Source organism: Balaenoptera borealis (genome assembly GCF_965194805.1).
Source record: "Balaenoptera borealis genome assembly, chromosome: X".
Classification (NCBI taxonomy): domain Eukaryota; kingdom Metazoa; phylum Chordata; class Mammalia; order Artiodactyla; family Balaenopteridae; genus Balaenoptera; species Balaenoptera borealis.
The window spans coordinates 128657853-128673384 of NC_138881.1; the positions used below are offsets into that span (position 1 = coordinate 128657853).

Consider the following 15532-nt stretch of genomic DNA (forward strand, 5'->3'; position numbering starts at 1 on the left):
ACCCCAGGAAATGGGAGAGACCAGGTGACGGGATGCTTTGGTGGTGGAGACAGGAGTAAGATTGGCCTGCACTCTCGGTGCTTTTCCAAGCCAGAGGTGTATTTCTCATTGACGAGATGTGGGCTTCCTGCCTTGAGGGGTAAAGTAACCCCAGGAGCAAGAAGCTAGAGGGTGAATGCTGAGGGGCTGAGGAATCAGTCACAGTGACCATCCAGAATAAAGGTGGAAACAACCAGGTCAAGGGGATTTCCTGAGAGAGAGTCCCAAAAGGGAGTCTCTGAAGAGCCCCTGAAAGTACCCAACCAGAAAAAGAGTAAGACTGAAATATCTGCCAGGTGCAGACAGTGGTGCCATCCCTCACCTCTACCCTCGCCACGCTGCGGTTCAAATCAGCAACCAGCCAGGAGTGGAGGGGGAAGCATAAGGTAGAGAAACAGAAAACTCAACCAACTTGGAGGAGGAGATATTGAACTTAAATCAAGTTCAGAATTTTGATTAATAGCTTGGAGTAGACATTGTAATTTGTGACCTGAACTATATTTGTGATGTAAAGTGACTGCAGGACTGTTTATTACTTAAGAGTGAGCAGAGTATGGTAGGAGGACCTTCAAGATGGCAGAGGAGTAAGATGTGGAGATCACCTCCCCCCCCACAAATACATAAGAAATACATCTACATGTGGAACAACTCCTACAGAACACCTACTGAACGCTGGCAGAAGACCTCAGACCTCCCAAAAGGCAAGAAACTCCCCATGTACCTGGGTAGGGCAAAAGAAAAAAGAAAAAACAGAGACAAAAGAATAGGGATGGGACCTGAACCAGTGGGAGGGAGCTGTGAAGGAGGAAAGGTTTCCACACACTAGGAAGCCCCTTCGCGGGCGGAGACTGCGGGTGGTGGAGGGGGGAGCTTCGGAGCCACAGAGGAGAGCGCAGCCACAGGGGTACGGAGGGCAGAGCAGAGAGATTCCCGCACAGAGGATCGGTGCCGACCAGCACTCACCAGCCCGAGAGGCTTGTCCGCTCACCCGCCGGGGCGGGCAGGGGCTGGGAGCTAAGGCTCGGGCTTCGGAGGTCAGACCGCAGGGAGAGGACTGGGGTTGGCTGCGTGAACACAGCCTGAAGGGGGTTAGTGTGCACAGCTAACCGGGAGGGAGTCCGGGAAAAGGTCTGGAGCTGCTGAAGAGGCAAGAGACCATTGTTTTGGGGTGCGGGAGGAGAGGGGATTCAGAGCACCGCCTAAGTGAGCTCGAGACGGGCACAAGCCGCGGCGATCAGCACGGACCCCAGAGATGGGCATGAGACGCTAAGGCTGCTGCTGCCGCCACCAAGAAGCCTGTGTGCAAGCACAGGTCACTCTCCACACCTCCCCTCACGGGAGCCTGTGCAGCCCGCCACCGCCAGGGTCCCGTGATCCAGGGACAACTTCCCCGGGAGAACGCACAGCACGCCTCGGGCTGGTGCAACGTCACGACGCCTCTGACGCTGCAGGCTCGTCCCGCCTCCGTACCGCTCCCTCCCCCCGCCTGAGTGAGCCAGAGCCCCCGAAGCAGCTGCTCCTTTAACCCCGTCCTGTGTGAGCGGAGAACAGACGCCCTCAGGCGACCTACACGCAGAGGAGAGGTCGAATCCAAAGTTGAACCCTGGGAGCTGTGTGAACAAAGAAGAGAAAGGGAAATCTCTCCCAGCAGCCTCAGGAGCAGCAGATTAAAGCTCCACAATCAACTTGATGTACCTGCATCTGTGGAATACCTGAACAGACAACGAATCATCCCAAAATTGAGGAGGTGGACTTTGGGAGTAACTGTAGACTTGGGGTTTGCTTTCTGTATCAATTTGTTTCTAGTTTTATGTTTATCTTAGTTTAGTATTTAGAGCTTATTATCACTGGTATATTTGTTTATTGATTTGGTTGCTCTCTTCCTTTTTATATATAAATATATATTTTTTCCTTTTTCTCTTTTTGTGAGTGTGTATGTGTATGCTTCTTTGTGTGATTTTGTCTGTATAGGTTTGCTTTTACCATTTGTCCTAGGGTTCTGTCTGTCCTTTTTTTTTTAGTATAGTTTTTAGCAATTGTTATCATTGGTGGATTTGTTTATTGGTTTGGTTGCTCTCTTCTTTTTTTTCAATTGCTTTTTTATTTTAATAATTTTTAAAAATTTTAATAACTTTATTTTATTTATTTATTTTCTTTCTTTCTTTTTTTTCTCCCTTTTCTTCTGAGCCGTGTGGCTAACAGGGTCTTGGTGCTCCTGCTGGGTGTCAGGTCTGAGCCTCTGAGGTTGGAGAGCCAAGTTCAGGACATTGGACCACCAGAGACCTCCCGGCCCCATGTAATATCAAACGGCAAGAGCTCTCCCAGAGATCTCCATCTCAACGCTAAGACCCAGCTCCACTCAATTACCAGCAAGCTCCACTGCTGGATGCCCCATGCCAAACAACTAGCGAGACAGGAACATAACCCCACCCATTACAAGACAGGCTGCCTAAAATCATAATAAGTTCACAGACACCCCAAAACACACCACTGGACGTGGTCCTGTCCACCAGAAAGACAAGATCCAGCCTCATCCACCAGAACACAGGCACCAGTCCCCTACACCAGGAAGCCTACACAACCCTCTGAACCAAACTTACCCATGGGGGGCAGGCACCAAAAACAATGAGAACTATGAACATGCAGCCTGCAAAAAGGAGACCCCAAACACAGCAAGTTAAGCAAAATGAGAAGACAGAGAAATACGCATCAGATGAAGGAGCAAGGTAAAAACCCACCAGACCAAACAAATGAAGAGGAAATAGGCAGTCTGCCTGAAAAAGAATTCAGAGTAATGATAGTAAAGATGATCCAAAATCTTGGAAATAGAATAGGGAAAATACAAGAAACTTTTAACAAGGACCTAGAAGAACTAAAGAGCAAACAAACAATGATGAACAACACAATAAATGAAATTTAAAATTCTCTAGAAGGAATCAATAGCAGAATAACTGAGGCAGAAGAACGGATAAGTGACCTGGAAGATAAAATAGTGGAAATAACTGCCACAGAGCAGAATAAAGAAAAAAGAATGAAAAGAATTGAGGACAGTCTCAGAGACCTCTGGGACAACATTAAACGCACCAACATTCGAATTATAGGGGTCCCATAAGAAGAAGAGAAAAAGAAAGGGACTGAGAAAATATTTGAAGAGATTATACTTGAAAACTTCCCTAATATGGTAAAGGAAATAGTTAATCAAGTCCAGAAAGCACAGAGAGTCCCATACAGGATAAATCCAAGGAGAAACAAGCCAAGACACATATTAATCAAACTATCAAAAATTAAATACAAAGAAAAATATTAAAAGCAGCAAGGGAAAAGCAACAAATAACATACAAGGGAATCCCCATAAGGTTAACAGCTGATCTTTCAGCAGAAACTCTGCAAGCCAGAAGGGTGTGGCAGGACATATTTAAAGTGATGAAAGGGAAAAACCTACAACCAAGATTACTCTACCCGGCAAGGATCTCATGTAGATTTGATGGAGAAATCAAAAGCTTTACAGACAAGCAAAAGCTAAGAGAATTCAGCACCACCAAACCAGCTCTACAACAAATGCTAAAGGAACTTCTCTAAGTGGGAAACACAAGAGAAGGAGAAGACCTACAATAACAAACCCAAGACAATTAAGAAAATGGTAATAGGAACATACATATCGATAATTACCTTAAATGTAAATGGATTAAATGCTCCAACCAAAAGACACAGACTGGCTGAATTGATACAGAAACAAGACCTGTATATATGCTGTCTACAAGAGACCCACTTCAGACCTAGGGACACATACAGACTGAAAGTGAGGGGATGGAAAAAGATATTCCATGCAAAAAGAAATCAAAAGAAAGCTGGAGTAGCAATTCTCATATCAGACAAAATAGACTTTAAAATAAAGACTATTACAAGAGACAAAGAAGGACACTACATAATGATCAAGGGATCAATCCAAGAAGAAGATATAACAATTATAAATATTTATGCACTCAACATAGGAGCACCTCAATACATACGCAAATGCTAACAGCCATGAAAGGGGAAATCAACAGTAACACAATCATAGTAGGGGACTTTAACACCCCACTTTCACCAATGGACAGATATCCAAAATGAAAATAAATAAGGAAACACAAGCTTTAAATGACACATTAAATAAGATGGACTTGATATTTATAGGACATTCCATCCAAAAACAACAGAATACACTTTCTTCTCAAGTGCTCATGGAACATTCTCCAGGATAGATCATATCTTGGGTCACAAATCAAGCCTTGGTAAATTTAAGAAAATTGAAATCGTATCAAGTATCTTTTCTGACCACAACACTATGAGACTAGATATCAATTACAGGAAAAAAAACTGTAAAAAATACAAACACATGGAGGCTAAACAATACACTACTTAATAACCAAGAGATCACTGGAGAAATCAAAGAGGAAATAAAAAAATACCTAGAAACAAATGACAATGAAAACACGACGACCTAAAACCTATGGGGTGCAGCAAAAGCAGTTCTAAAGGGAAGTTTATAGCAATACAATCCTATCTCAAGAAACAAGAAACATTTCAAATAAACAACCTAACCTTACACCCAAAGCAATTAGAGAAAGAAGAACAAAAAAACCCCAAAGTTAGCAGAAGGAAAGAAATCATAAAGATCAGATCAGAAATGAATGAAAAAGAAATGAAGGAAACAACAGCAAAGATCAATAAAATGAAAAGCTGTTTTTTTGAGTAGATAAACAAAATTGATAAACCATTAGCCAGACTCATCAAGAAAAAAAGGAGGAAGACTCAAATCAATAGAATTAGAAATGAAAAAGGAGAAGTAACAACTGACACTGCAGAATACAAAGGATCATGAGAGATTACTATAAGCAACTATATGCCAATAAAATGGACAACCTGGAAGAAATGGAAAAATTCTTAGAAAAGCACAACCTTCTGAGACTGAACCAGGAAGAAATAGAAAATATAAACAAACCAATCACAAGCACTGAAATTGAAACTGTGATTAAAAATCTTCTAACAAACAAAAGCCCAGGACCAGATGGCTTCCCAGGCGAATTCTATCAAACATTTAGAGAAGAGCTAACACCTATCCTTCTCAAACTCTTCCAAAATATAGCAGAGGGAGGAACACTCCCAAACTCATTCTACGAGGCCACCATCACCCTGATACCAAAACCAGACAAAGATGCCACACACACACAAGAAGACTACAAGCCAATATCACTGATGAACATAAATGCAAAAATCCTCAACAAAATACTAGCAAACAGAATCCAACAGCACATTAAAAGGATCATACACCATGATCAAGTGGGGTTTATCCCAGGAATGCAAGGATTCTTCAATATACGCAAATCAATCAATGTGATAATCCATATTGACAAACTGAAGGATAAAAACCATGTGATCATCTCAATAGATGCAGAAAAAGCTTTTGACAAAATTCAACACCCATTTATGATAAAGACGCTCCAGAAAGTAGGCATAGAGGGAACTTACCTCAACCATATATGGCCCATATATGGCAATATATGGGCCATATATGACAAACCCACAGCCAACATCGTTTTTAATGGTGAAAAACTGAAACCATTTCCACTAAGATCAGGAACAAGACAAGGTTGCCCACTCTCACCACTATTATTCAACATAGTTTTGGAAGTTTTAGCCATGGCAATCAGAGAAGAAAAAGAAATAAAAGGAATCCAAATTGAAAAGAAGAAGTAAAACTGTCACTGTTTGCAGATGACATGATACTATACATAGAGAATCCTAAAGATGCTACCAGAAAACTACTAGAGCTAATCAATGACTCTGGTAAAGTAGCAGGATACAAAATTAATACACAGAAATCTCTTGCATTCCTATACACTAATGACAAAAAAATCTGAAGAGAAATTAAGGAAACACTCCCATTTACCATTGTAACAAAAAGAATAAAATACCTAGGAATAAACCTACTTAAGGAGACAAAAGACCTGTATGCAGAAAACTATAAGACACTGATGAAAGAAATTAAAGATGATACAAACAGATGGAGAGATATACCATGTTCTTGGATTGGAAGAATCAACATTGTGAAAATGACTCTACTACCCAAAGCAATCTACAGATTCAATGCAATCCCTATCAAACTACCAATGGCATTTTTCACAGAACTAGAACAAAAAATCTTAAAATTTGTATGGAGACACAAAAGATCCTGAATAGCCAAAGCAATCTTGAGAAAGAAATATGGAGGTGGAGGAATCAGGCTCCCTGACTTCAGACTATACTACAAAGCTACAGTCACGAAGACAGTACGGTACTGGCACAAAAACAGAAATACAGATCAATGGAACAGGATTCCTAAGTCCAGAGATAAACCCACGCACATATGGTCAACTTATCTTTGATAAAGGAGGCAAGAATAGACAATGGAGAAAAGAGAGCCTCTTCAATAAGTTGTGCTGGGAAAACTGGACAGCTACATGTAAAAGAATGAAATTAAAACACTTCCTAACACCATACACAAAAATAAATTCAAAATGGATTAAAGACCTAAATGTAAGGCCAGACACTATAAAACTCTTAGAGGAAAACACAGGCAGAACACCTTATGACATAAATCACAGCAAGATCCTTTTAGACCCACCTCCTAGAGAAATGGAAATAAAAACAAAAATAAACAAATGGGACCTAATGAAACTTAAAAGCTTTTGCACAGCAAAGGCAACCACAAACAAGACGAGAAGACAACCCTCAGAATGGAAGAAAATATTTGCAAGCAAAGCAACTGACAAAGGATTAATCTCCCAAATATACAAGCAGCTCATGCAGCTCACTATCAAAAATAAACCAAGTCAATCCAAAAATGGGCAGAAGACCTAAATAGACATTTCTCCAAAGAAGATATACAGATTGCCAACAAACACATGAAAGGATGCTCAACATCACTAATCATTAGAGAAATGCAAATCAAAACTACAATGAGATACCATCTCACACTAGTCAGAATGGCCATCATCAAAAAGTCTAGAAACAATAAATGCTGGAGAGGGTGTGGAGCAAAGGGAACCCTCTTGCACTATTGGTGGGGACATAAATTGATACAGCCACTATGGAGAATAGTATGGAGGTTCCTTAAAAAACTAAAAATAGAACTACCATACGACTCAGCAATCCCACTACTGGGCATATACCCTGAGAAAACCATAATTCAAAAAGAGTCATGTACCACAATGTTCACTGCAGCACTATTTACAATAGCCAGGACATGGAAGCAACCTAAGTGTCCATTGACAGAGGAATGGATAAAGAAGATATGGCACATATATACAATGGAATATTAGTCAGACATAAAAAGAAACAAAATTGAGTTATTTGTAGTGAGGTGGATGGACCCAGAGTCAGTCGTACAGAGTGAAGTAAGTCAGAAAGAGAAAAACAAATACCGTATGCTAACACATATATATAGAATTAAAAAAAAAAGGTTCTGAAGAACCTAGGGGCAGGAAAGGAATAAAGAAGCGACATAGAGAATGGACTTGAGGACATGGGGAGGGGGAAGGGTAAGCTGGGACGAAGTGAGAGAGTGGCATGGACTTATATATACTACCAAATGTAAAATAGATAGCTAGTGGGAAGCAGCCGCATAGCACAGGGAGATCAGCTCGGTGGTTTGTGACCACCTAGAGGGGTGGGATAGGGTGGGAGGGAGACGCAAGAGGGAGGGGCTATGGGGATATATGTATACGTATAGCCGATTCACTTTGTTATACAGCAGCAACTAACACGCCACTGTAAAGGAACTATACTCCAATAAAGATGTTTAAAAAAAAAAATAGTGAACAGAAAAGTCACTGGGCTTATCAGAATTTTTACACAGAAACAGGGGAAGTTTACTTCCACTATTAAACCTGTTTTAAAGGGACACTGCAGAACTAAAATGAAATTATGTTTTGATCAACATTGTGAGGAGTGCTTAATCAATATATTGCTTTCATACATAAACAAATCAGTCTTTGGGAAACTACTGGTGCCATGTGGGATTTGAGGTGGTAGAAAAATCCCTTTTTCCTAGGAAAGTGCTGTGACATCAATTATCCATTTATTCTGTTCTATTTCCTTTATAGCACATTATCTGTATCTGAAATTATCATGTTCACTTGCTAATTTATTTATTATCTCTCTGTAGGGTAAAGTTACTTGAAAAAGTAAGCTACCCGAGAGCAGGGAGTTGGTCTGCTTTGTTCACTGGACATATCCCCAGGGCATAGACCTTTAAAGTAGGTTTTCAGCAGGCACAGTAAGTTGAAGAAAGAACACAAAGTGGCTCGTACCCGGGTAGAGATTGTAGACTGCCATTTTATACTCCTCCTTTTTCCGTACAGTGAACACATGTCCACTGAAATGAATAGAATGGATATTTTCATTGCTGCCCATGCTGAGCAGATACCATCGGATCTTTTGATCCTGAGCCATTGCTAAACCAGGTAGTGTATCCATCACATAGCCATTGATTGCTGGAGAAAGAACACAGAGAAAGCTGTTAAAATCTATTATATAAGTGTCTTTCCCTCCACTCCAGTCAAAAATATTGATTCCTATGAGGATTCCACTCCCACACATATAGTCTCAAATCATACAATGTCCAAACCTCAGGCTCAAGGTTCATTTCACAGCGAGTAATATTTGGGTGTGGAATATATTACCATGGAAGCGATACTTTGCTCTAAAAGTGGGGTCCTCCATCTGGATGTTGCAGGGAGCCCTGCAGTTCCTTTCCATGTTCTCAGTGAAGTACCAGCTCTTGGTCTCATCAAAAATAGTGAAAAACAGAGCAAATTCCTGCACTGTCACTTGTCTCCCATAAGCAGCGCTCAGAGTGTTTGTGCGGCAGATCAGAAGGGGTCCAATCAAGCCTGAGTGCACATCTTTTTCCTGAGAGGAAAGACACCAGTTCTATGAGCAAAAGTTCTCTCACCCATGAACCAGAGTGCATTTCTCATCAACTTTTATGACACTCCAACCCACTCCCCATCTTCCCACAGTACAATTTCTTCCTCTTTAGTAGATTCCAGAGCGATATGTCTAAGTCATAAATATGATGACACCTCCCCTATCTAAAGCTTCCCATTATGCTTAGGATAAATACCAAACTTCAAACATAACAAAAAGACCCTTTCTTTTAAACCAGAAAGGGGCCAGCACAACATAGACCTGCTTACCAGATCAACATCAGAAAAATAAGCCCAGGCTTTGCAGTCAAACTCATCTTTAGTTGGTGCCATATGGTGCTGCACTTTCCAAAAGTAAGTTTTGGTTTCATTAGGCTTGACAAACTTTTTTCTAGGTTCTGCTCCTTGCCTCTGATCTTCCTCATAAGAAATAAGGCTAGAATAGAAGGAGTAGGGACGAGATGCCTGGTTTTTAAATGTTACCTGCAGAGCAAGAAAAAAAAAAAAAAGAAAAGAAAAGAAATTAAAAAAAGCAAGTGTTATGTTTTAAGATCTTGTAAAGTTCTTAGGTTAGGGTTTATATCCCTAATAGCAATGCCGATTTGGGGGGTCTTTATCCAGGTTTTTAATAGCTGGAGGAAATGGTACAGAGTATGGATGTCATTAGAACCCAAACCTAAAGATCTACAAAAGAAACTGAGACATTTTTGAATTCCAAAATCTTTAAGGCATGAACTCAAAGTTGCAAAGGAGAAAATTTCTAAATACTTAAAAGCAATTCCAAAGTAAAAGGGAAAATATCACCACAGTGGTTTTAAGAGACCATAACCCCAGGAACTGATACTCTTAAATTAAGGTTCTTCATGACAAATACCAGGATGAATACTTATGATCTTTAAAGAAGACTTGTTTTTCAAATTAAAAAAAAATTATACATTTTCATGTGATATATGGAAAGTAAAATAAAATTGAAGTCAGAAGAAAATTCACTCACAATCCTATAATTTTAGATCCTCCTATATCCTTCGTGTAAACAATCAATTGGGACAATGGATGACTGTTTCTGGAAAAAATAAAACTACCTTGATCTTTGGCTCACACACACCAAAAACAAATTCTAGTCTACAGGAATTATTGATGGATTAAAAAGTTAAATGTTAAGAAATTAAACTGTAAAAGAAAGTTGAAAAAAGTATAGGTGATTTTAAGAAAAAAAAACCTCTGTATAGGGACGGATTTTTATAAACAAAAAAGCTATGAAAGTGTCATAAAGGAAAGATTTATGGGTTACTACCTAAAATTTCAAACCTGTTTTATTTTAAAAACCATTATATACAACATTAAGAGAAAACAAACTTGGAAAAATATTATTCACTAAAATGATCAATGATCATTAATATATCAATGATCTATAATATACAAGGTAATATAAATGAACAAGAAAAGCACTCCCTCCAAAAATTTCAACTATGCAAAGAACATTAATAGATAATTCATTAGAGAAAGTCTTAAAATGTTCATGTATATTGCACTCCTGGAATTTTATCCTAGGAAAAGGGTTGTGGCTGCAGCATTACTTAAACAGTAAAAAAAAAAAAGAAACTATCTAAAAGGTTGTTCAAAGTAAACGGTTAAGTAAACCATAAAATCATATAATGGACTAATATTCCGTCATTTAAAAATATATGTAGGAAGTGTTTTTAACGGCACAAGAAATGTTTATGACACATTTATTTAGAAAAGAAGTAGGATGATGCATTATATAATTTTGAATACATAAAGAGAATACATAGGAAAATCATAAGAACATACAGCAAAATGATAATTATGGTATTATTTTTCAACTTCCTTGTTTTCTATACTTTAAACTTTTTCAAAGGTGAGAATACATTATTTTTATTTAAAAAAATTTAAATTTATCCCTCCCACCCCCCTTCCCCCCGGTAACCATAAGTTTTGTTTTCTACATCTGTGACTCTATTTGTTTTGTAAATAAATTCATTTGTACCCTTTTTAAAGATTCCATATATGTGATAACATATGATATTTCTCTTTCTCTGTCTGACTTACTTCACTCAGTATGACAATCTCTAGGTCCATCCATGTTGCTACAAATGGCATTATTTCATTCTTTTTTATGGCCATTATTTTTAGAATCAGAAATCTAAAAAACATATACGGGATTAATTTTCTTGTAATTTCATTGTCCTCAACTTACCATGATATTGTCTTCGACTTCTGCTCTTATATATGGTCCCAAGAGTCCCAAATGTTCATTTAGTTCTCCACGGTATAAGGGCTGAGTAAAGGAGCCATCAGCAAATTCCTCAAATACCACCTTTTTGAACTGAGGTACACCTCCAGTCTCAGCTCTGGAGAAAAAAGCAGAGGAAAAGTAATATTCTCATGGACCAGGTGGGTAGAAATGCCTCACATTGTTGTCTTCCCTGTATTTGAGATACATTTGGTAGAAGTGATGAACTGGAAATGTAATGGAGAAGGGAGGGAGAAAGAGGGATTAAAGATAACTTCCCGGTTCCTGATTTGGGCAAATGGAAGGATGGTGATGCAGTTCACTGAGATGGAGAACCCTAGAAGGGTAGGTTGGTGTATACAGTTTTGGACACATGGGGTATCTGTGGGAATTATATTGGGAAATACACGGAGACTGGGAGTTCACAAAAGAGGTCTAGATGAAGATCATCTATATTTAGGTGGTAACAAAATCATGCAAGTGGCTTATCAAAGCCAATAGTCAATTTTATGTCCTCATCTTACTCAACATCTAAGCAACATTTTGCATAGTTAACCACTCCATCCTCCTGGACACACTCTCCCCAGGCTTCTCTAGTATATAAGATCCATGAAAGCAGGGGGATTTGTCTGTTTTGTCCACTGTTGTACTCCAGCAGCTGGAACAAGTGCCTGGCACATAGTAGGTGCTCAAAAAAAATTTGTTGAACGTTGAATGGATGTAGGGTTTATAAACATACTCTAAATATGAGAGCCTCAGTGTTCAGTCCTTGGATCACTTTTCTTTGCTTTTTAAAAATTCTGTAAAAACTGCGAACTAAAACTATACAATAAAGTGCATAAAACATAAACGCTTTTGATACAAAAAATGCAACCACCACTAAGATCAAGAACTTTTCCAGCAGCCCAGAAGACTCACTGTTATCTACCTTTTCAATCACACCCTCTCCCTTCCCACGAAATGTAATCCCCATTCTGATGTTTATAATTATTTATTTGATTTTGTTCATAACTGTACCACTTATGTATACATACCTAAAGAATATAGCTTAGTTTTGCCTATTTTTGAAGTATGCAAATGGAACCATATTGCATACATTCTTTTGTTTGTGATTTTTTTACTCAGCATTATGGTTGTGGTTCGTCTACGTTGTGTGTGTAGCTATAGTTTGTTCATTCCTATTGCTGTATAATATTCCATTGTGTGAATATAACACAATCATGTACATTCGAGTAATTTTTGGTGCTTATACATAGTCCTGCTATGAACCTTTGTATGCATTTCTGCTGGGCACATATCTAGGAGTGGAACTGCACCATTTTCCATTTTCATCAGCAATGTATGAGAGTTCCATTTGCTCCAAATCTTCACAAACACTTGATATTGACTGTGTTTTTACATTTTTGGCCATGCTACTGGTTGCATAGCAGTGTCTCTGTGGTTTTATTTTGCATTTCCCTGATTAATAATGAGGTTAATTTCTTATGGGTAGTAGCCATTTGGATTTCCTCTTGTGGAATGCCTATCCAAGTTTGTTTTCTTCTTTTTTGTGCCAATTTTTCTATTGGATAATCAGCTTTTTTTTCTTAATGATTCAAAGGAGTACTCTATATATTCTTGATATAAGCCTTTGTTGGCCTTTTGTGCTGCAAACATCTTCCCTTCTGTGGCTATTTTTTCATTCCCTTTTTGTTATCTTTTGATGAGCATAAATTCATAATTTTAATGTAGTGAAATCTATTTAAAAATTCTTCATGGTTAGTGCTTTTTGTATCTTGATATAAATTCTCTTTCTTTTCCTACCCTGAAGTTATTGAGATATTCTCTTACTTTTTTCTTTCTAAGAGATTTAAGGTTTTACGTTTATGTTTAGACTTGTAACCCACTGTTAGTGGATTTTTGTGTATGGTGTGAGTTAGGGATCTAGTTTAATGTCTTTCCATACGGATATCAAAAAATTTCAGCACATTTATTGAAAACTGCTCTTCTGTGACACCTTTTCCATAAATCAAATGCCTATAAATGTGTTAGTCTAGTTTTGGATTTTCTGTTTTCTTTCACTGACCTATTTGTTTACTCCTAAGCCAATTATCACATTACTATAGCTTTAAAATAAGTCTCAATATGTTATACAGCAATTCCTCCCATCTTGTTCCTTTTCCTCAAGAGGGTCTTGGCTATTCTTGGCGCTTTGCATTTTCTTAGTAATTTTAAAATCAGGCTTGTTGAGTTCTGCAAGAGAAAATACTTGTTGAGATTTTCACATAGGTTGTGCCAAATCTATAGATCGGTTTGGGGATAGTTTACATTTTCATAATATCGCATTTTCCAGTACATGTACATGGTATATCTTGGCATCTACTTAGGTCTTCTTTAAAGTTTCCCAATAAATTTCCATAGGTTTTTCCATAGAGGTCTTGAAAAATTTTTGTCATACTTATTTCTAGGTACTTGTTACTATTTCATTCCATTGTAAATGACACATTCTTCTAATTTCATTTTCTACCTGTCTGCTGCTACTATATCGATATATAATAGATTTTGTATACTGATTTTCAATTCTACAAACCTGCTAACCTTCCTAGTTAATTCTAATCACTTATTTGTAAACATTTTTTATATGTATAAAATCATATCATCTGTACGCAAGGACAGTTTTATTTCTTTCTTTTCAACCTTTATACCTTTTATATGTGTTTACTGCTTGAGTGTTCAGTACAGTATTGAATAGAAGCGATGATAATGATTGAGAATTTATCTATTTCTCTATTTAAGTCTGTCAAGTTTTGCTTTATGTATTTTAAAACTATATTATTAGGTTCATAGTAATTTAGGAATGTATGGCTGCCTATTGAATTGACTGTTTTATTATTATAACATTTCCTCTGTATCTCTACAAACCTCTTGCTTTAAAGTTTCCTTTCTACTTAACTGAGTACTTAGATTTTTAAAAAATATTTATTTATTTATTTATTTATTTGGTTGCACTGGGTCTTAGTTGCAGTTTGCCGGCTCCTTAGTTGCGGCATGTGGACTCCTTAGTTGTGGTTTCTTGCTTATTTTTCTTGTTTTATTTCATACCCAGTATCTTTGTGTGCTAGAAGTTGTATCTGGAATATTTGTGAAAATAACTTGAGGCCTAGAATGTTGGTTTCTTACACTAGAGAGGTTTTATGTATTCTTCAGCCAGATGTCTGCAGGCACTGCCAATCCAAGACATGCTTAAATTTTGATCAAGAATAGAGATTTCATGGACAACACAGATGACAGAAAACTGGGCTGTAAGTCAATGAAGTGCAAGTTAACTGGTTTACCATTACTTTGAGCATGTAGCCCTTTGGGGACCTAGCGTAAAGTGGGCACGGTTTACATCTACTTTTACTCCCTCATCATCCCATCAAGTCTTATTTGAATGCTATTAATAAGCTCATAACTCTTAAATTTGTATCTTTAGCACAGACCTCTTCCTTGGATTCCAGACTCATATATCTAACTGCCTACTCAACATCTCAACTTGGGGACTTCCCTGGTGGTCCAGTGGTAAAGAATCCACCTTTCAATGCAGGGGACGTGGGTTCGATCCCTGGTCGGGGAACTAAGATCCCACAGGCCACGGGGCAACTAAGCCCGTGTGCCACAACTACTGAGCTCGCGAGCCTCAACTAGAGATCCCATGTGCCACAAACTACAGAGCCCATGTGCCCTGGAGCCAGCATGCCACAACTAGAGAGAAGCCCGCACGCCACAACGAAGAGCCCGTGCGCTGCAATGAGAAGATCCTGCATGCCTCAATGAAGATCCCGCGTGCCGCAATTAAGACCCAATGCAGCCAAAAAAAATTAAAAGAAAATAAATTTTTAAAAAACTCAACTTGGATCTCTAATAGGCATCTCAAATTAAATATGTACAAAACAGACCCTTGAGTGTTTCCTCAAATAAATCTGTTCTGCTTCAAGCCTTCCACATCTCATTAAATGTCACTATCATCCACCTAGTTGCTCAGGACAAAACCCGAAAATCTTCTTTGAGTCTTCTCTCACCATTCCTCCCCATACTCAATCTAACACCAAGCCCTCTCTGCTTATCTTTAAATCATAATCAACATCCTTACATTTCTTTTGATTTTCACCACCACTACCCTGTTCTAATCAATAGCTTGATTGACGCTGGTGAGACTAATCCAGTGGAAAGTGAGAAACTGATGATGTAAGAGAGAACAAGGGACTTGCTAAAGCAACGTTTTTTATGAAGGGAGAAAGGATGGGATCGAGTGCAAAACTGGGCAGTATAT

General features: G+C 38.4%; 1 protein-coding gene across 7 annotated transcripts in view; it reads right to left on the reverse strand.

The window, feature by feature from the left end:
- The window catches only part of F8 (coagulation factor VIII), a 124729-nt gene that overhangs the window by 33192 nt on the left and 76005 nt on the right, over positions 1 to 15532 (reverse strand). For all 7 annotated transcript variants that reach the window (XM_082376401.1, XM_082376404.1, XM_082376400.1 and 4 more), the window contains 4 exons: positions 11206 to 11359; positions 9258 to 9470; positions 8742 to 8970; positions 8370 to 8552 (listed from right to left, as the gene is read on the reverse strand). In XM_082376401.1, coding sequence (XP_082232527.1) covers positions 8370 to 8552; positions 8742 to 8970; positions 9258 to 9470; positions 11206 to 11359 — 779 coding nt within the window. The remainder of the gene's footprint in view (positions 1 to 8369; positions 8553 to 8741; positions 8971 to 9257; positions 9471 to 11205; positions 11360 to 15532) is intronic.